At 51.8% G+C, this 21,359-nt stretch overlaps 1 protein-coding gene across 11 annotated transcripts in view; it reads right to left on the bottom strand.

The window, feature by feature from the left end:
• Positions 1-13,339: 13,339 nt before the first annotated feature.
• FUBP3 (far upstream element binding protein 3) overlaps positions 13,340-21,359 on the bottom strand; it is a 49,610-nt gene continuing 41,590 nt past the window's right edge. For 9 of the 11 annotated variants that reach the window (XM_082400789.1, XM_082400790.1, XM_082400796.1 and 6 more), the window contains 7 exons: positions 21,106-21,266; positions 20,273-20,346; positions 19,842-19,922; positions 19,627-19,703; positions 17,160-17,231; positions 15,755-15,882; positions 13,340-14,690 (listed from right to left, as the gene is read on the bottom strand). In XM_082400789.1, the coding sequence (XP_082256915.1) occupies positions 14,682-14,690; positions 15,755-15,882; positions 17,160-17,231; positions 19,627-19,703; positions 19,842-19,922; positions 20,273-20,346; positions 21,106-21,266 (602 nt within the window). In that variant the 3' untranslated portion in view covers positions 13,340-14,681. The remainder of the gene's footprint in view (positions 14,691-15,754; positions 15,883-17,159; positions 17,232-19,626; positions 19,704-19,841; positions 19,923-20,272; positions 20,347-21,105; positions 21,267-21,359) is intronic. The other 2 variants (XM_082400794.1, XM_082400795.1) reach the window with 1 other exon arrangement.

The raw sequence follows: 21,359 nt of genomic DNA, 5'->3' as shown, positions 1-21,359 counted from the left end.
CCTCTTGCCTGGCCCCTCACCCTCACCAGCTCTCTGCCCCTCCTGTGAGTCTAGGGGCAGCCAGAAGGAACCATGCCTGACTCACTCATGCCTCCTCCTTTCTCCAGAGGCCCTTCCCACCCCACCCTCAGCCTGCTGGCCTTCCTCCTCCACCTCCGGGCCCTCGCATCCGCTCACCGTCCACCGGGGATGTCCCCAGAGCAGAGAGGCTTGGCACAGGGAGTTGGGCCCTAAAGGTGCAGCTCCCTGCCACCACCACTGCCACCCACACCATCTCCGGCCTCATGGGGAATCCTGGAGGCCCTGGTCATTCCTTTGTTCCAGAAATATTTATTGAGTGCCTATGTGTGCCAGGCTCTGGGCAAGGCCCTGGGGGGAGCAGGTGACCAGGGCAGACCCAGTCCTTGCTTTCTCTGACCAGCTTCCAGGGGTGGGTCACACTCTGGTGGGGCCAGAGGTGGTGGCAGCCTCTCTCAGGCTAACCTGGTGGCTCTGGCACCTCCCTGGCCCTGACGCCTCTGTCCAAGTGACTTCGGCCTCATCTGTAAAGTGGGAACAATCACCCTGCCTGTCTCATGCCGCCTGATGTGCCCGGTGAGTGAGCTGACACTGAAGAGATGCCTTTGGCTGTCATCTCCATTCTTGTCCCCTCTCCAAAGACCACCTGGCCTCACATGTATGGGTCCTCTGGCCCCATCAGGAGATGCCCCAAGCGCCAGAGACCTGAGGATGCGAGTCCAATCCTGACTCCAGCAGGTACTGTCCAGGAGCCAAGGCACTCACTTTCCCTCTCTGAGCCTCAGTTTCTTTATCTGCAAAGTGGGGATAAGAATAGAAACTCCATTGGGAGAGCTGTCATGAGACATAAAAGACATCATGCGTGGAAAGCTCATAGGATAGAGAATGTACTTGATATATCGAAAACATTAGCAACTTTATTACATTTAAAAGTAGTGGGCTTCCCTGGTGGTGCAGTGGTTAGGAATCGGCCTGCCAATGCAGGGGACACGGGTTCGAGCCCTGGTCCGGGAAGTTCCCACACGCCTCGGAGCAACTAAGCCCGTGCGCCACAACTACTGAGCCTGCGCTCTAGAGCCCGTGAGCCACAGCTACTGAAGCCCGCGCGCCTAGAGCCCGTGCTCTGCAATAAGAGAAGCCACCGCGATGAGAAGCCCACACACCGCGACAAAGAGTAGCCCCTGCTCATCGCAACTAAAGAAAGCCCATGCGCAGCAAAGAAGACACAGGGCAGCCAAAAATAAATAAATTAATTAATTAATTAAAAAAAAAAGTAACACATGTCCATGCTTGAAACTTTGGGAAATATAAAAGTACGAAAGCGGGTACCAAATATCACCTACAAAGAGACACTGGAAACCATATGCTAAGGAAGTTGATCAGTATGCCAAGGAGTCTGTATTCCAGTCCATGTCTTACAAAAAGTAATTGGAATGAAAACAACAACCACCACCACAACAATAATATAATTAACATTTGCTGGGCACTCACTAAGTATCAGTACTTTTAAGTACTTCACATGGAGTTTTCTCAATCTGTCACACTGAGGTAGCTGCTATAATTATCTCCATCTACCAGAAGGGCAAACAGGCACAGAGAAGTTTTAGGTGTCTTAGGAACACTTCTGGCCCCATCAACAGTGGACCTGACCTCAATGGCTGCTGTAGGAAGGGGGTTATTTTCTTACAAAACAGATTGCAGAGGTAAGTAGGCATAAGTTTGCTTAGCATGTCAAGGATGAGAGGCCCGAGGTTCCCTCTGTTCTCATGGTCACAAGGTGGCTGCTGCAGCCCTGCCATCACAGGTGAAGGTGAAGAGGGCATTGTCACTGACATGCCCATGGCCACACACAGTGAGCAAAGAGCAGAGCTGAGACTCAAACTCAGGCAACCTGACTCCAGGGCTGGGCCTCCACCACTGTCCCGTACAGCCTCCTGGCTGGGGCTGCTAAGTCACAGTTGTGACTTAGGTGGACCCGTGCACTGTCTGCCAATGCCAAGAGGCTGTTCCCGTGGTCAGGGAAGCACCTTTCATTTGCTGCGGAGGAACTAGGCATGAAGTGTACAGAGATGAACAGGCATGCTTCCAGGCATGATGGTGTGAACAAGCTTGAAGGACGATGAGGCCTCTGGACTTGCTTACTTTCTGGGCGGCATGAAGGAGTTTCTGTGTCCCAGAGAAGTGACATCTGGGGACCTCCAGCCCCTATCAAGCTGGCACAGCCAACAAGCTAGGGGAGCCCAGATCCTCTGAACGCTGGGGCCCGGTTAGGATGTGGGAAGAGAGGCTGAGGCCCAGCCACAGATGCTCCCACCTGAGTAGACATGAGCCATTGGGACGGGTGTCCTCAGGCCTGAGAGGCTGAGCCAGAGGGACCCACTGCTGGGGACCAGGCCCGCCCAAGGCTTTTCTTTTCCTCCCATTCGTCCCAGCCAGTGTGTCAGACTCCCTGGGCCTCCCTGCCTCCAGTCCGTATCCTGTCCACAGAGAGATGCCTCTCCCGTAGCACCTGATCACCGCTGCTGTCCTAGTTCCAAAACCTTCGACAGCACTGAGGATGAAGTGGAGCTGGCTCCCGCTGCCTGAGAGCTCCTTTTGCTCCTCTGCTGCCCTGGATCAGGCACACGCACACGGGACTATGAACAGCTCATATAGCAACTCTGCAAGATAGGTCCCAACATTCACCCCATTTTGCAGCAGAGGAAATGGAGGCTACGCAGGAGTAATGGATGCTCTCCAAGCCTGGGCCCTTCCCTTCTATGCCTTCCCTGCTCTCTACAGCCAGAGAAGAAAGCCCTTGGGGTTGTATCATTCAAAGCCGTGTGCCCCATGCAAGCCAGACAAGAAAGCCCTCCACGTGCCCCCATGCAAGACTCTAGAGGTGTCAGGAAATGAATGTTAAACTGGGCTGGATGGAGATTTTTTTTTTTTAATTAATTAATTTTATTTTTGGCTGCGTTGGGTCTTCGTTGCTGTGGACGGGCTTTCCCTAGTTGCTGCGAGCAGGGACTACTCTTTGTTGCGGTGCGCGGGCTTCTCATTGTGGTGGCTTCTCTTGCTGCGGAGCACGGGCTCAAGGCGTGCAGGCTTCAGTAGTTGTGGCACGAGGGCTCAGTAGTTGTGGCTCGCTGGCTTAGTTGCTCGGCAGCATGTGGGATCTTCCCGGACCAGGGATCGAACCGATGTCCCCTGCATTGGCAGGTGGATTCTTTTTTTTTTTTTTATAAATTTATTTATTTATTTATTTTAGGCTGTGTTGAGTCTTCGTTTCTGTGCGAGGGCTTTCTCCAGTTGCGGCGAGTGGGGGCCACTCTTCATCGCGGTGCGCGGGCCTCTTACTGTCGTGGCCTCTCCCATTGCGGAGCACAGGCTCCAGACGCGCAGACTCAGTAGTTGTGGCTCACGGGCCTAGTTGCTCCACGAGGCATGTGGGATCTTCCCAGACCAGGGCTCGAACCCATGTCCCCTGCATTGGCAGGCAGATTCTTAACCACTGCGCCACCAGGGAAGGCTGAGATTTTTTAATGTTAGACTCATTTACATCCTCCCACCTCTTCCCTCCTCTTTGTCCAATGGCAGACTTTGGGCAATCAGGGAGGACAAACTCACCTGAAGACCAGTTAAATAAGGTATAGTTACAATGAAAGGGAAATGTGCTGCTCTAGGTGTCCAGTAAGTTACAAATTGTATTTATTCTGGACACCCCAGACTCTCAGAGCATCATGTATTTATTTTAATTATGCAAATATTTAATGCACACTCACAGTGTGCCGGGCTGGACCTGGAGCTTGGAGCATCAAGCAAGGTAGTGTCATGTCCTACAGCGTCAGTCCAGCCCTGGTAGCTTCCAGTCCCAGAGACTTTAGTTAAAGGTTGTTTAGTTCAACCAGCATCTACGAAGAACTTGCACTGTGCCAGCCCCGTCCGAGCGTTGAGAGGCTGAAAAGGACCCAGCTGGTCCCCACCCTCAAGATGCTGATGTTTCCTGAGCAAGCCAGGCACATCCTCGTGCCCAGGCTGAGAGGTACTAGCTGGAGTTGTAGAATTCTTCTCCATGGGATTTCAAGGAGAAAAGCCTCGCCTCCTTGATCTCCAGCTGCTTGGAATGTCCTCTTCTTCCCTACAGCTCTCGTGAAGGGGGTGCTTGGAGACACCAGCCAACTGTGCCTGGTTCTGTGCCATCTCTATGTCCCCACCATGAAGTGAGAAGCTGCACTTTCACATCCCTGGACGGGGGTGCTCAGATGCTGGGTGAGCGGTGAAACGCTTTCTTCGGATGAGATCTTAGGAAGGAATCTAATTAGAAAACAGCTATAGGACTTCCAGGTACAACTCCGCCATGTAGAAAGCATGGAAGTCATCACCCTCGCCTTTACAAATGGAAAATCAGCAGTTTTTCTTGGACCCGTCAGAGAACTGAGGTTGCAAGGCAAACTGTCACGCTGCCAGCTGGAGGGAAGGGGGACTCTGGAGGATCACAGCTGTGATCTGTTCACCTGGAGCAGGATCCCTGGAGTCACAAACTTGTAGGAACACTGAATGGCAATTTTGATGAATTGCTGGAAGGCCGAGTATAGACTGGCATCAGGGTGAGAAGCTCCTGGGGTGCCCAATCCTGGGGGAGAAGGCTCGCACTTTCATGGGTTTTGCCACCAGGAACCCCACCAGGTTCTCCAGGAGAAGATCTGAGACCTCCTAGTGTCCTTGGTAGGGGGACAGGAGAGAAATCCTGGTGAAGTTCACCCAGAGCCTCATCCCACGTGGGGGAAGGGAATTCCTCTCCCTCCAGCCCCCTCCACACTTCCTGTCTCACCTAAGGGAGAAACAAACAAACAAACAGGGAACAGGAATTTGCTTGGAATTACGGCAGGCAGAGAAGGGAGGGGGAGGCAGAGGGAAAAGCTCTACCACTGGAGAAGCAGCCCTGAGACACAGGCGCACTTAAAAGACTGACATTTAATTGGAAGATGATAGGATACTCCCCATCTCCTGCCCCCCACCATGGCACCAGCAGGGCCCCAGTATACTAATGGTGCGTTACAGCTGAAAGAGCTGCAGGTCTTAGACTCTATCTGAGGAGGAGCACGCAGGGAAGCCCAAAGTCAAGGGAGGAGACAAAAAAATGACACTCGAGAATTTGAAGCTTCGGACACCTACAGCTACAGACTCCTAGGGATATTAACATACATCTAAAAGCCTATTAACCTCACTTCCTATCACCTCATACAACGTGTGCAGCTTCCAACAAAAAATTACAAGGCATTCCAAAAGGCAAGGAAAAATACGATCTGAAGAGACAAAGCAATGATCAGAACGAGACTCAGATAGGACACCAAGCCTGGAATTATCAAAAGGGAATTTAAAATAACTATAATTAATATGTTAAGGGCTGTAATAGAAAAAGTGGGCACCATGCAAGAACAGACGGGTAACATAGGCAGAGAGGTCGAAACTCTAAGAAAGAATCGAATGGAAATGCTAGAGATTGAAGACACTGTTACAGAAATGAGGGATCCTTTTGATGGGCTCATCAGTGGACTGGACATGGCCGAGGAAAGAATCACTGAGCTTGAAAAGACGTCAATAGAAACTTCTCAAACTGAACTGCAAAGAGAAAAAAGAATGAAAGAAACAACAGGATAGGTAACCAAGAACTGTGGGACAATCTCAAAAGGTATAACGTTTGTGAAGTTGGGATACCAGGAGGAGTAGAAGAAAGAGAGATGGAGCAGAATATTCGAAGTAATGATGGCTGAGAATTTTCAAAAATTAGTGAGAGGCACCTTATTTATCCCGCCTAATTTAGGACCTTGGGATAAACAGCTACACACTACTGTATATAAAATAGATAAATAACAAGGTCGGGGACTTCCCTGGTGGCGCAGTGGTTAAGATCCGCCTGCCAATGCAGGAGACATGGGTTCGAGCCCTGGCCCAGGAAGATCCCACATGCCGCGGAGCAGCTAAGCCCGTGCGCCACAACTACTGAGCCTGTGCTCTAGAGCCCGCGAGCCACAACTGCTGAGCCCGCGTGCCACAATTACTGAAGCCCGCGCACCTAGAGCCCATGCTCTGCAACAAGAGAAGCCACTGCAATGAGAAGCCCACACACCACAACGAAGAGTAGCCCCTGCTCGCCGCAACTAGAGAAAGCCCGTGTGCAGCAACGAAGACCCAATGCAGCCAAAAATCAATAAATAAAAATTAAAACAAACAAACAAAAAACAAAACCCCCAAACAAAGCAAACAAAAAGGAACAAAACATTTATTAAAAAATGAAATAAATTTTAAAAAAACAAAAAAGAAAGAAAACAAACAACTACAACAAAACAAACACACAAAAGACGCCACACTTCGGCATAACATATTCAAACTGCAGAAAACCAAAGAAAACAGATACAAATGGCATTTAAATAGCAAGAGATGGATAAGTTCACATTTACATACTTACTTGCCATTCGATCCACGACAGCAGTGAGGCTGGTGATAGAATCAAAACAAGGAGTTTGGGGATGAGTTTCCCCTGAGCCACAGCATCCATGTTATTTCTGAATCGGTCGCACAGTGTGGGTGTGAACTCAATTCAGACAAATAAGCAGTTGTTAAGGACAACAGTATTAAAACTGCTTACCTTGTTATTTTAAATAGTCTTTAATACAACAAATTCAGAAGATTCAAAGAGAAGGTGTAGGAAGAACTTTTTGTTTCAAAGCTGAGTTGCTAAGTAGCCACTGCCAGGCGTAAATGAACCCCTTTCCTGGATAGCAAGCTCCATAAGGGGAGAAGTGGCTTTGCTTTATCCCCCAGGGCCAAGCACAGTGCTTTGAGTATGGCTGGTGCTTTAGCGATATTAGTTGTGGGTGTTAACTGCACAATGACCACTGGCCATGGTGATATGATCTGCCTCGCTTCTAACTGAGCATGGAACTCAGTAATAAACTGAGTGATGAACTTTTTGGTACGATTTTGCTGGAGAAGATACCTGCAGGCCTGAATTCAAAGACCAGCCCAGAGTGAGAACATTCCTCATCAGGAGTGGGAACGGTGGTGGCATAACCCAAATGGAAATGGGTTAAACTGGGAGCATGAGTGGGCATGTTTCAGGTCTTCAGTGGGTTAAATTATGGTGTAGATTATAGACTGATTGTTCTCATGAATATACATGCAAAAATCCTAAACAAAAATATTGGCAAATCAATCCAATGATACACAAGAAGGATAGGTAATACATTACAACCAAGTGAAGTTTATTCTAGGAATGCAAGGCTGGTTTAACATTTGAAAATCCATCAATGTGATTCACTATATTAAAATTAAAAAGGAGATTATTCATGTGATGCTGTCTATAGATGCAGAAAAAGCACTTGAAAAATTCCACGCCCATTCATGATAAAACTTTTGGCAAACTAGAAACAGAAGGGAATTTCCTTACCCGATAAAAGGTATATACGACAAATGTACAACATATAATTAATGGTGAGCTATTGAAAGTGTTCCCTTAGAATGCAAACAAGACCAGGATGTCCACTCTCACTGTTTTCAGTCGACAATGTACTGGCAGTCTTGGCCTTGCAAGGAAGCAATAAAAAGAAACAAATGGCATAAAGATGGGAATGCAAAAAAATGACACCATCATTATTTATAAATGACATGATTCTGAACATAGAAAAGCCAAATGAATCTGCAAGTTATTAGAATTAACAAGGAATTTAAGTATGGTCATTGGAATCAAGGTCAATGTGTAAAAATAAATTATATTTCTATCACCAGCAACAAAGAAATTAAAAAATACCATTTTTGATAACAGCAAAATATCAAAAAACCCAGGAGTCAATGGAAAGAAAGATGTGCAAGACCTCTATACTGAAAACTACTAAACTTATAGAGAGAAATCAAAGAACTAAACAAGAGATAGGGATATACCACATACATGGATAGGAAGACTCAATATTGTTAGGTTGTAAATTCTTCCCATAGATTCAGTGCAATCCCAGTCAAAATCCCAGCAGCTTTAAAGTCATTTTTGTGGGGAGTAGGGGATTGATAAACTGATTCTCAAATTTTTATGGAAACGCAAAGGGCTGAGAATAGCTGAAGGGACTCACTATAAATGTACAGTAATTAAGATAGCATTGCATTGGGCTTCCCTGGTGGCGCAGTGGTTGAGAATCTGCCTGCCAATGCAGGAGACACGGGTTCGAGCCCTGGTCTGGGAAGATCCCACATGCCGCGGAGCAACTAGGCCCGTGAGCCACAACTACTGAGTCTGCGCGTCTGGAGCCTGTGCTCCGCAACAAGAGAGGCCGCGACAGTGAGAGGCCCGCGCACCGCGATGAAGAGTGGCCCCCACTTGCCGCAACTAGAGAAAGCCCTCGTACAGAAACGAAGACCCAACACAGCCAAAAATAAATAAATAAATAAAGTGTAAAGATAGCATTGCATTGACACAAAGATAGACAAGCAGATTGAACAAATGGAAATTCAGCATATAACATACTTGAATGCATGGTGTTTAAAAAAATTATAATGGAAAATGTTTAAAGACATTTAATGCATTTTATTGGAATTTGAATCAAACAACTGGGGAACACTAACACAATTTGGAAACCACTGGTGTGGTCTGGTTCCCGAAGACAAACTGAGATGAAGAGACATGATCTGCTCAAGTCACAGAGCAAGTCAGACATCCAAGCAGGGAACAAAAGCCAGGACTCTGGATGCCCCAGCTGGTCGCTGTCTCCCCTTGACTGAGGAAAAGGCAGGTCTGAGGAAGAACCTTTCAGTAAATACGCTCAGACAGGTGACCTCGTGGCATGACATCAAGCCCCAGGACAAAACTATGATCCCTGTCCTGTCTGCACCCAATCTTAATCGTCATCCTTCTCTTAAACACAGAGCTGCAGCTGCAAGCATCTGACCGCACCCCAGTGAATGGAAGGTACGTGGACTTTGGGGGCTTGGTCTGAATGCAGCAGAGTGGCTGGCAGTGAGTGACAGCTGGGATAGGTGCGGGGCTCAGGCCCCTGCTCAGGGGCCAAGGTACCTGCTTCCCAGCAAAGTCAGGATTAGAGAATCTGATGCAAGAGGGAGAGACCAAAAGATCACATATTCCTTTTTGATGTGCTTGATAAGGTTTTCCTTATTATTATTTTTAATTTTTTTGGCCGCGCCGTGCAGCTTGCGGGATCTTAGTTCCCTGACCAGGGATTGAACCCAGGCCTGGCAGTGGCACCGCCGAGTCGTAACCACTGGACCGCCAGGGAATTCCCGTAGAGGGTTTCCTTAAACAGCGTCTTGTGGGCCAATACGGAGCAGCCTCGAATCACCCAACAACTGGCCCAAGCCGTCACCCACACATCTGTGTGTTGGGGTCCGGGGGGTGGTCCTGGCTCCTCATCTGCCCCTTGGGGGCAGCTCCTTCCTAATGGCCTAGCTGCCCGGACTTCAGGGGACCAGCGAGCTGGACCTGGGATCATGTGTCCTGGGGAGACCAAGAGAGCCCAGGAGAAGCTCAGAGGGTTCGTGCTGAGGCTGACATTTGTTTCAGATCACACAGTCTGTCCTGGTGCTCAGAGGGGAACAGAAGAAGCCACCAAAGCAGTCAGAAGCCCTGGACTCTGTTACTACTACGAGATGCCACTGTCTGAGAGCTTATGATAAGCCAGATGTCAAGGGCTTCACATACGTGTCATTGAATCCCACCTCAGCCCCGGGATCGGGGAGGTAGTTATTATTCCCGCTGCAGATAAGGAAACTGTTGAGTAGCGGAGCTTGAGTTTGTACCTTTGAATCTTCCAGTCTGTGCCCACGGTGGGCTGAACCCGTTAGGTCCCTCTAGAACCAACTTAGGTGTCCCTCGCATACGTGTCCGTTTCTGTCCTCAGAGTGGCCAAGTGGGCCAGTTTTGCAGTCTGACTGAGTTCTGAGCCCTGCTCTGTCGCCACCATAGCCAGGACTCTGGCAAGAACCTGTTCAAACCTGTTTCCTCATCTCCCAGGTGGGCCCCCAGGGCCATGAGGCTCTTACGGGAAAGTAAGGTATTGGCCGTTCTTGTTACTTGCAGCGTGATGCTCTATAAAGTTGCAGAGAAACTGGACCAGCGAATACTGAACCCTTGCTCCTCAGGGAAATACAGGTTCACCGCGTTTTCAACCAGCACATAACTTTGCTTTATGTGTGTTTCTGTTTAAAGCCATCTTATTTAATATATATTGTCGATTCATTAACGTTGAACTCACAGCCAGCAGCCCTATAACTCGTGCTTGGGCAAAGCTTACCTAACACCTGTATCTTCTCTGTAAAGGACATCATTAGACAGCACTACGCTTAGGGGTCATTTTAAACGCAAAATAACCAAGGGAAAGCACAAAACTGCAAAATACATGGCACTAAAGAGACTGCCGGGGGGACCCTTGCTTGGAACAGGAGCTGGAACAGGAAGGTAGACTGTTTGCCTGGTTCATCTCAGCTGGGAACACGGGCAGTGGGCAACTCAATTTTTTTTTTTTTCTGGGAATGACCACAAAATTGTGGTGAGTGCCGATTTTAAGGTTATAAATAAATTTTAGTAGGTGAATTTGCAAATACGGAATCAGAGATGATGATTGACTGCAATGTAGTGACAGGGACTGACCCGTGCTTGGCACACAGCACTTACTTTTAGGGCTGTTTCCTCATCCTATCAACTGTCTCACTTGGTGGCGTTGGCCGTGTCCCCCTGCTTGACCATGAGCTCCCTGTGGGCAATCGTGATGCTCTCTGTTGAAGCCCTGGGTGAAGGGCAGCACAGAACTTGGCCCAGAACCCCACGTACTTGTGTGGATAAGGGCAATTGACTTAGCTTTGGACTCTGAGCCCTTGTCTGTGAAACGGGAAGAACAGACCTGCCTACCACCCTAGGTGTGGAGACCCCCAGCAAAGGAGATGCCTGGAAAGGGCCAGAACTTTCTTGGTAGATGCTACTAAAAGGCCCTCAAGACAAAGGCCAGTGGAGATTCCCATTGTTTCAGGGCTGTCTTCACTTGGCCTTCCACCCACCCAAGATGTGGACCCAGGACCAGCACGCCCCGCGGGATTGAGCGTCAATCCACTTTCTGGCCGTTAATCTCAAAGAGTCTATCAGGGCCATTTGCATTAGACCATCTTAAAAACCCCAGCTGGGCCCCAGGGGCCAGAAGTGGGTTCGGGAAACAGTGCTGCCGTAGCCAGCTAGAGGCTGAGGCCCCGTGGCATCCAAACTCCCTCTTGGACCAAGCCCTGCAACACGCCATCTGTACCCCAGCCAACCTGACTGCGGGGGCTGCAGGAGGACATCGTGGGTGGTCACCACTTGAGAGGGACACTGGGAAGCCTGCACCTCCTACCTGAGACCAGGGTTAGTGATGGAGGCACCTGGCTGGCGGACTCCCCGCCCTCAGCCCAAACTCTTGGGTGGGTTGGGAACAGCCCAGCTGGGTCTTTGGATCCTGAGCTTGGGCGGCTGGCAGAGCCCAAGCATGCAAGTGTGATGGAGTATGGGAGGTGGGGCGAGAGTTCTGCAGACAGACTGGGCACCCGCCCTCCTCCCCTGCCTCCCCCAACACACAGACTGTCCCTTCTGTGATGACCATGCAGCTTTCTTAATGGAACACAATCGCTGAACTTGGTACATTTCAAGCACTTTAGCCTTCCAGGACACCAGACTGCTGATGAAAACCATCTTCCGTGGGCGCCATGTTAATGAGAGGCCAAATTTCATATGCTTGCAAACTTTCCCCCTGCCTCCTGCTGGACTACACCCCGCCTCTCCTCCCCGGTGCCTCAATAAAAGGCTGCATCAGAGAGGGAGAGAGAGAGAGAGAGAGAGAGAGACAGAGAGACAGAGAGAGAGAGAGAGAGATTTCCATAATTTATAGTATGGGCATTTCACTGGGGACAAGCGCTAATCTGTACTTACCGATACATTTAAGAAAATGCATCCTCCTGCAAGCCTGCACCATTTATGACTCTTGGCACAAACCGCAATGCTCAGTCTTCAATTAAGGGACACCTTAGGGTTCATTATCACACAATCGCTCCCTGTGAACCATGCCAAATGCTGTTTTGGCACAGAGCTTGGAAGATGAATTAGAAGGAAGCCTTCTCTGTAATGCCCTCTCCCTAATTCCCTTTCCCATCATCAGCGTTTATGCCCTCCTCTGGCTCGACCCCTCCTTCCTTCCAAGTGGCTTTTACTATTCAATCTCTCAACGTCAAACTCGATTCTCTAGAGGTGTAGTTAAAGATGCCACATCTCCTTTTTGTCTTCCGGCTCTCAACAGGCCTCAGAATGGCTGCAGATGGGCTGCTCTCCACACCCCTTTTTGGCCTAAAGGAGCCACAGATGCTTTTTTTCCCCTCCTCTTAGAGCCTGGGGTAGAGAAAAGAAAAGGGACCAGAACTGGAAACACACACACACACGAGAACGAGCCATAAGGAGGGGTCTGACAGGACCCTCCTAGCAGCACTGTGTCTGAATGAAGAGACGCCTCCGTGCAGAGCGGCAGAGGCAGGGCACGTTCACAGTCGAGGGGAGAGCTGTGCTCCAAGCCGGGTGCTTCCATCAACGGGCAGGGAAGCAGGAAAAAAAGGAGTTGAAGGCCGATCCCCTGTGCTCCTCAGTAACCCTGCAGTCCAGGGCCCACACTGTCCCCGTGTGTCCTGAAACCACAGGACCCTCCACGGTGGTTTCAACCTATGGGTAAGGACACCCCCTTTCTGTTTCCTTAATGAAAACAGTGAAACAAAATGAGCACAGTCGCCGGCACTTTCCAGCTCTCTCAGCAGCTCAGGGTCCCACAGCCAGTCCAGGGCTGACAGTAAACAGCACCCACACAGGGAGGGAGCAGACCGCGGGCCAGACTGACCGCGGGCCAGACTGACCGCTTCGGTCCCCACTTCTCAGGCGCACGTGTGGGGAGGTGCGTGGAAGGGAGAGGGCGAGCCGCGCTGACCCCCTTCAGTGAATCTTCCAGCTCCACTTGGGATGGCAGCACCTCTGCGCAAGGAACCTGGCGGTTGACTTCTTGGTGTCACACCCACATCAAGAGATGAGCAGATGTGACAGGTAAGAGGGGCTGAGGTAACCAAGGCTCTCAAGTCAAACTGTTAGATTATACGAAGCCATGAAGATAAAATTAGCTTAACGAAGTAGCTACAAACGTAGGCTGTGCACCAGCTAGGTCGGGCCGACGTAGCGCAAGACGATCGGCCGAGAGCGGCCAGAATCCTCGCCTTTATCTCAGGGGGCAGCGGGCAGGGGCAGCGGGAGGAACAAGCAAACGGAGAGCAAACAGACTAAAAATACTTTGCCCACAAGATGTCTTGTGGAAATTTTATTATGTAGAGTGTAAAATGAATTGTCAGTCCAATAAAAACAACACTTTTTTTAAAAAACAACATGCATAACATTTTCCAATTGCCTTTTTTAATAGTTAGACATTTCAAGCATTATAAGGAAAATAAGGAGAAAAACCCCAGACACTGTAACTTCAGTATATCTCAAACGGAATGTCCCCCAGGTCAATTGAAAAACGCAAGAAAAAATAGCTTCAATTCCGTTTTTCTTTCCTTTAAAAATACATGTTATCTGTACAAGATACACTACAGTAAACACTGGAAATCATATTATCCCTTTTATTAAATCAAAATTATTTAATTCATATTGTGGTTAATGCTAGATTTATTTATTCATCTAGTTAATTTGACAAATATTAAGAAAATATTTAAAAGAAAAAAGCAAAAAACACCTTGGAATTAAAAAATAGTTACTACATTTTTATGCGGTTTAATGTTCCACAGTGTTTGTTAAAAGTTATATTGAATTTATTTTTAATATTAAAAATAACAGTATTTATATTTCTGAGAGAATAGAGAAAGGTTTTTTTGTTTTGTTTTTAAAACAAGCTTGGAGGTCTTAGATACACAATTGCAATCGGTAGGTAATGGAGACATGAAAAAACGTCTGCTAAACACACAAACACATTTTTATATTATTACCCCTTTAGAACTCTAAGAAATTATACAAACCCTATAAAATGCCCCCTCCCGATCCCTGTTGGACAGCAATACAATTATCTGTCTCAATTCAGAATTCACATAATTAATTACAATACATAATAGTTCAGTTTTTAAAAAAATGCAATAAAACCAGACAGCCAAGATACAAGAAATTAGAAGTAAAACATTTAATGAATTTACACATTTAAGAATATTTAAATACTGTTTAAAATTTTTTTAAAGAATTTGTTACAAGCCACCTAAGACTTCCAAGCCACTTTCTGTTGCAACAGAAAAAACTGTAAATAAAAAGACACGCAAACAAAACAAAACAAAAACACACCATGTTGAAATGTCACTGCTCTGCGGCACATTCTGGTGCCCGAATTTGCAGGTATTGCTCCAAAAAGAATCCCAGAGCTTACACATTTGAAGTAACAAACAAAAATAACAAAACAAAAATTATCAGCAATTTTTAGTAACTGATTTTCCCGATTTTTAGAAAAATTCTGTTAATCTAAATATAGTGTTTCACAGAACAAAACAAAGGTTCTTCATCAAAAGGTTTGCAAATCTAAAAACCTCTGTTACAAATAGGTTTTGCTCACAATGGTTTCGGGGGGGAAAGGGAGCTGCAGGCCACTGTCCTACTGTTCCTGCGGAAGGAAGGGGGAGAGCAGTTAGTCTGACGGCGAATTCTCAAGGGCCGGCCTGGGGTCGGGGGCTCTGTCTGCAGGGAGGTGACAGGAGCTGACACACACGCACGCACGCCCGCGGGCACACGCCATCCTTCCGGGCCTCGTCATGGGATCTGGCCCAGACAAAACCTCTCTTGTACAGGAGGCCCCGGGGCACCTCCTTCCACAGGGGGTGCTGGGCGGGGAGCGGGGAGTGAGCGAGTGATGCTTCTTCTCAGTCACCTACCACCCTGACACCTGTTCCCACCAGGCCCAGGCGCAGAGGGCCATTCTGGCAGTGAGATGAACGACTGGCCTTGGGTCCAGGGCCTGTGGTAACGGACACACTGTCCACAGGGACCTGACTGGCATCAGGTCGCCTGAAAAATGCACCTGAAATGTGACCTGCGGCAGTAGTTGGTCCTCTTCCCTGCATTTAGAAGAAAACCATTCTGGGCCTCTGACTAGACAGAGCCCTCCAGGTTTCCAGGCAGGGCCCAGCCTCCAGAGGCTGTGGACTAGCCCTGCTCCTGCGGCCCCTCACTGCTGACTGGGGACAAGCGTGACAGCCTGGCCACACCACGCTTTTCAAGAACAGGCCTGGGGAGTGACCCCAGTGCCAGTCCTGCTCCCTAGTCACATGCCACGCTGGCCCAGGGTCAGCTAAGTTTGCCACGTTCCTCTATAGCGGGGGGACCTGGGCTCCAGAGGAAGAAACTGAGTGCCACTCAGCACTGCGCTCTGGGTCTGGATTTGAGGGAAGATCAGGCTCGTCCTGGTAGGGGCTGCCCAAACAATTCCTCCACTTGGCTCAAACTTGTCCTGTCTGGGGCGAGGAGGGGACCAGGAAGGCTGCCGCAGGGCACTCTTGCAGACGGCGGCCGTGCTGAGCAGTGCCAGGGCCCAAGCGGTTCCTCCACAGCCCAGGGGCCCCGTGCCCTGGCCCCGGGGTCAGGCACACACAGAAGGCTTGGCGGGGGCGGGGGGGGGGGGGTCAGGGTTGGTCTGGGAAGTCTTGGCAGTGCTGGCGATCGGCTACAGACCTGGCTGTGGGCCTGAGCTTGCCCTAATGTTTGCCCGTAGAATGCGACCTGCTGTCTGTAATACTCCGCCCAGGCCATTGTGTAGTCCGGCGGGGAGCTGGCCTGAGGAGCGGCGCTGGCAGCGTGACCTGATCGACAAAGCAAAGCACGGGTTACTGGGAGCAGGGACGCACTTGTGGGAGGCGAGGACACCGTGAGCCTGGAGGGATCCCTTCCCAAAGCCTCGGGGGCATCCGCAACAAGTGCCCGATGCTCAGCTCTCCCTCCAGACCCCTCAGCGAGCTGCGCCAGGACTGGTCTGCCCGAGCCCGGCTGCAGAAAGTGCGGTTATCAGTCTCTCCTCGCCCGGTCCCCGCTCCACTCCTCCAAGACCTTCCTGTCTGTCTTCTCTCTCCAGAATCACATTCTCTGCATCTGTCTGCCTGTCCTGCCAGCTCGCAGTCAGCGCCCCAGGCCGGAGGGGGACGGGGAGGAGGGACGGCGAGAAAGCGGGTGCCCCGGCACGGGGGGGTGTGCACCTGCGCAGGACATCCCGGCCCATGCGTGTCTGGGCATCTGGATGGGGGGCTCTGGGAAGACTTTCACTGGGTGCTCCAGGTGACGGTGACCTCCCTGACCCCCACCCTGGCCCCCAGAAGGGTACTGACCTGGTAATGATCCCAAACACAGGGTGAACATTTCTTTGACGGCCTATGACCTGAGCTCTTCCAACTAGCAAGTAACACCCTTCAGACTCAAGATACGTGAGACACCTCCTTCCAACAATACCCGAACATTCCGGTTCAGCAGTTTTGGGATTCACACCAGAGACTTCAGTACTAATTTTAAATGATTCACTTAGGGTTTTTTTGTTTTTGGTTGTTGTTATTAGGTTTCCTCCTCCTCTTTTTAAAAAGACTGGTTTAGTTAAGAAAACTGGCACAGTTAAGAGCTCACGTTGGAAGAAAAACAACTCAGCACCGGTTCCGACCTTGGACTCCCTGCTCTGGGTGTCACCGTCCCCTTCCTCTTCACCTGTCCTGAAACGGCCAGAAAGAGCCGGGCAGCGGCAAGACCGCAAGGCAGTCAGGAAACGGCTCCCGGCTGGTCTGAGTCCTAACCAAGCGGTTCTCAAGCGGACGGCCAAGGCCGGGACTGTCCCTGAGGGCAGGCGCCATGCCCTTCCGGGCCCTCTGGAGTCCAGAAGAGAAGCGCGAGGAGGGGTGGAGGACGGCAAAGGACAACCGCGCATCTCCTCTGACAGGCACACGCGGGGAGAGGGCGGCAAAGGTAGACGCAGAGATCCGACTCACACAGGGAAAGCGAGAAAGAAAAAAAGGGGTCAGGGGACCACGGACTCTGAAGTCTACAGTCTTGGGGGCTCTGTGGCTGGGGAGCTGCTTGTTAAGAAGGCCAACGCACTCACTCTGTTTTTTGTAATAGTCTTCCCAGGCCTTGCTGTAGTCGGGCTGGCTGCTCTGCGGCTGGCTCTGCTGGCCTGGGCGAAGAACACAAAAGCAGTCAGGCCTTCGGGCTCCCGGGGCCTCGGCCCCCAGCCCGCAGGCTGCAGGCCCTGCTCTCTGCACTCACTCCCTTGCCCCTGTGGCCCGGGGTCGGGGGGGGGGGGCGGTGAGGAGCCAGGCCGACCCCCAAGAGGGCCTCCACTCAGGCCGGCGCGGCTGGGGCTGGCAGACAGCTGCCCCGCAAGGGCGACCAGCAGGCAGGGCCTCAACTCCCTTCAGTCGGGGACTGGGCTGCCACGAGCAGAGCCCCCGGGGCCAGAGTGCTGTCTGCGGCTCCCTGGATTGGCCTGCAAACCGACAAAGAATCCAAATGGCGCTGACCACTCCCTTTCCCTGGCCCTTCTTTTCAAGGACTGATTGCTTTGCCTTTGCACGAGAACTACAGGGGACACACAGGGAAAGTGTCCAGAGACTGCGCTAAAGATTACGACAGAAGACGGGGTACACACCTGACCCCCAGCCTCGCGCCTGTCCGGGGTGAGGGCGAGGACGTGTTGGGGGTCGTCCCCGCCCTCCTCTCCACATCACTGGGGCAGAAAGGCTGGGCTGGGGGGAGCAGAGCAGCAGCCTGCCCAGGGGCACGGGGGGCGGGTAGTGTTTAAAAGACTTGACCACAGCGGGAAGTCGGGACCCTCCTTCTGCCGAGGGCCCCCCCCCACAACATCCTTTCTTGTTAGAAACACAGCCTGCAGCAGGCAGGAAGGACGTGCTCAAAAACACATTTCACGGCACAATGCCTTCCCCAAGAGTTAATTTCCTCAAGGCTGAGGAGGGGCGCAGGCACGAGGACAGTCGGTGTGTGTGGGGGGACCCCTCCTCCCTGTACTGCGGCAGGACGGGACTCGGACCTGGACCCTGGCGCCAGGAGAAGGCAAGGCCTGGGCAACGCGGCAGCAGGAACTGCCCCCTCAGACACGGAGGCTGTGAGCAAGTGGGATTTTTCTTCTAAACAAGCTTTCACTGACCAAAACCAATTCTCAATTCCCCCGAATGAACCCAGCGACACCACAGGTGAAGGCTGGCGCACTGGCTGCGTTTTCTCCCGCTCAGCCCACGTGCCTTTGCCAACTCCTCGCCCGCCTGGCCTGAGGCGGCAGTGGGGCGGGCTCTGCGGGAACCGTCCCCCCGCAGGGAGATGGACGTGTCCCCTGCAGCCTCAACGGAAAGCCTCCCCACAGTCCAGGGCTTCTCCCGGCTCCTCTGTCCTGGGCGATGGGCACTGGGGAACCCTCTCTGGGTCGCCTCCCGCCCTGGGGGTGCCCTCTGATGGAACAGGAGGAAACAAAACACGCCCAGGCTGCGGGATAAGTGAGCACAGTGAAATGGGGAGGGTAGAATCTGGGTGCTGTGTAGGTGTTCGTGTGAAGTTCTTTAAGATACTCTGCACGTTTAAGGTATTCCGTAAGAAAACAAGAAAGGGGGAAGGGAGGGAACAAACACAACCATGCAATTTCAGAGCTCACAAGTACTTTTGAAATCAAGTCCAAACCCTTCATTTCACAGATGACAGAACTGGAGCCCCAGAGAGGCGGGGACATGCCTCAGGCTGCCCAGCGCTGCTCCAGACCCGCGGGGCGCTTCTCCAGCTGTGAACCTGACCAGGCGCCCCGGGGAGGGTCCCACACCCAGCACGCTGCTCAAGGGGAAAGGGGTAGAACCCCGGGCCCAGCCCCTTGTGGGCACAGCTGCAGCGCGGGTCCTGCAGCCTGGCGCGCCGAGGGGAGCCTGCAGACGTGCTGAAGAGCGCTTTCCAAACCCCACCAGGCTGGCCCTTCACACGTCAAAAGAACCTAAGGTAAGGTTTTTGTTTTGTTTTTGTTTTTGTTTGGAAGGCTGTGCAAGATGGGCTCTACCAGCAGTAAAACTCAAGAATGACTCCTGAAGCTGACGTGGGGGCCGGAGAGTGGGAGGGGGTTTAATTCCAAAGAGAACCTTCTCTTTTACAATCAGTTTTCATAGAGAGCAAATTCTCTAATCGTGCGCTTTCTGGAAGTTCAGGAGATAGAGAGTCCGTTTCTAAGATGGTGCTGGGGAGGAGAGAGGGAGAAGGCCACCTTGAGGCCAGAGGAGGGGAGCAGGCGGGGCACCCATTAGGCGGGGTTGTTGGAAGAGGCGGCGGCGGTGGGAGGGGCCGAGGGGCAGGAGGGGCTCAGGTCAAACCACACCCTCAGGGCCCACAGGCCTTTCGGACCCATTTCTGGGGGACCAGAGTGACGGAAGGCTGCAGCTCTGAGAAGGACGGAGTAGGTGGGAAAGAAAGGCCTGAGAAGGTGGGCCAGGAGAGAGGCGGGCCCCCTGTCCCCGCCCAGCTGGAGATGCGCCCAGCAGGCCTGTCCCCGGGGGCATCCCACCTCCTCCCGAGTCACTTACTTGGAACCTGCTGTGTGGGCTGCTGCCACGCCTGGTAGGTGCTGCCCCAGCCCTGGGTCAGAAAGGCCGGAGGACCACTGCGGAGGACAAGAGCCACTCATTCCAGGGCAGGCCACACCCCGCCCCTGACCCCCGTCCGCCCGCCCGCCCCCCAGGCAAGCACAATGCTCTCTGCAGGAGAAGCGGGCAGGACAGAGTAAAGGCAGCCCACCCACCTCACAGGGGCGCTGTGAGGGTTTCCATTCACTTTAGCAGCAATGTTTGGGAAGCACCCTGAGCTCCTTGGAGGAAAGGTGCTGAAAGAAAGTGGAAAACAGTGACAACGGCTGGGGACCCAACAACGGCTTTTGCAAAAACAAACAAACAAACAAACAAACAAAAACCCCTCCCGCCACCCAGCCCCAGGGCGGTAAGCTCTCCTTGGGGATGCTGGCGGGACCAGAAGACCCACCGCCCTCTGGGAAGGCTCTCGCCCCAGCACTGGTCAGTGAGCAACAGACAGACCAGAGGGACCACCAGTGACAGAGAAGGAGAGGAGTCCTGCCCACACCCAGAACTTCCGGCTTTCGGCTGGCACTCCCTGGAAATAGCTGGAAAAGGAGGACCCTTGGGGGGAGTGAGTTCTTCCAGTCAAGAAAAGACTCACTTTTGATGCGGCGCGGCAGGTGGCTGGCTGAAGGGGCTCTGTCCGAAGGCTCCGGGTGCTCCGAGACTGGTACCCTGTCAGGGCACAGAGGGAACTCTCACCTCCTGTCGGCTGCACCTGCACCCTCTGCCCAGGCCCGCCCCGAGGCAAACCACAGCTTTTGGGGAGAGAGACAAGTGAAGTAAAGATACCCTACGGCACTCGCACTAGCCTTCCTTGCCCACAGTGGGCTTTATTTGCAGAAACAGCTTCTGCCCCTTGAGCGACCGATACCACCACACAGCCAATATTGGCACCACCACAACTGCCCTAGCATGTCACCCTGGGGGTAGGGACCAACCTGCTGACTCTCCCGTCAATTTAGGCTGGCCCACAGCTTTCTGCCATTCTACGTCCCCTTTGAGGTGAGCAGTGGCCAATCTGTCCTCCATCAACACTCCCTTTCTTTATCTGCTTTGAGGTGCCTGAAACTAAAGCCAGAGTCAATGAACGCTGCCTGCAGGGCTGGCCGCCAGGGCGATGCCAGTGGGAGTTCAGGGGCAGTGCTGGGGGAAGGCTGCGGCCCCTGGCTGCTCATCTACGCCTGCAGGGCCAACAGCTCGGGGCCTGAGCTGCGGTGGCCTGGGCGAGCTCTGCGCGTCTGGGCCTGGCCCTGGTGTCCCTGCGCCCCGACCTTCCCCCTCAGCGAAGTGGGAGGGGGCTGTTGCCCTCACATCACGTGAGGACCGAGAGCCACAGGAAGTACAAGGTTCTGGGGAGAAACAGGTGCCTTGGACATCCGAATGAAAACCCAGCTACTATTAGGCCAGGTGGGGAAAGGACCTTGTACGTACGCCAACTTTCTCATCTATGAGATGTCTGGCCAGCTCAATCTGTTGAGGAACCCCCCTGATGGTGAATATCCGCAGGTTGGGGTCCGTGTTGGGAGGGGGGTTCCGCTGAAGCTCCACGTGTGCTCCTGACTGCTGGTTTATGCTTTTGATGTTCTCACCCCCTGTGGGCAGGAGGACACAGAAGAATAAGTGGCTACAGCTGTCTCCTCCAGAGGAGGAATGGGTATTTTCTGCACACCAGCGCTCGTCCTAAG

Source organism: Balaenoptera borealis (genome assembly GCF_965194805.1).
Source record: "Balaenoptera borealis genome assembly, chromosome: 8".
In the NCBI taxonomy this organism is placed as follows: Eukaryota; Metazoa; Chordata; class Mammalia; order Artiodactyla; family Balaenopteridae; genus Balaenoptera; species Balaenoptera borealis.
Note: the sequence above shows the minus strand (reverse complement) of the source record. Positions and strands in the feature narration are given on the sequence as shown.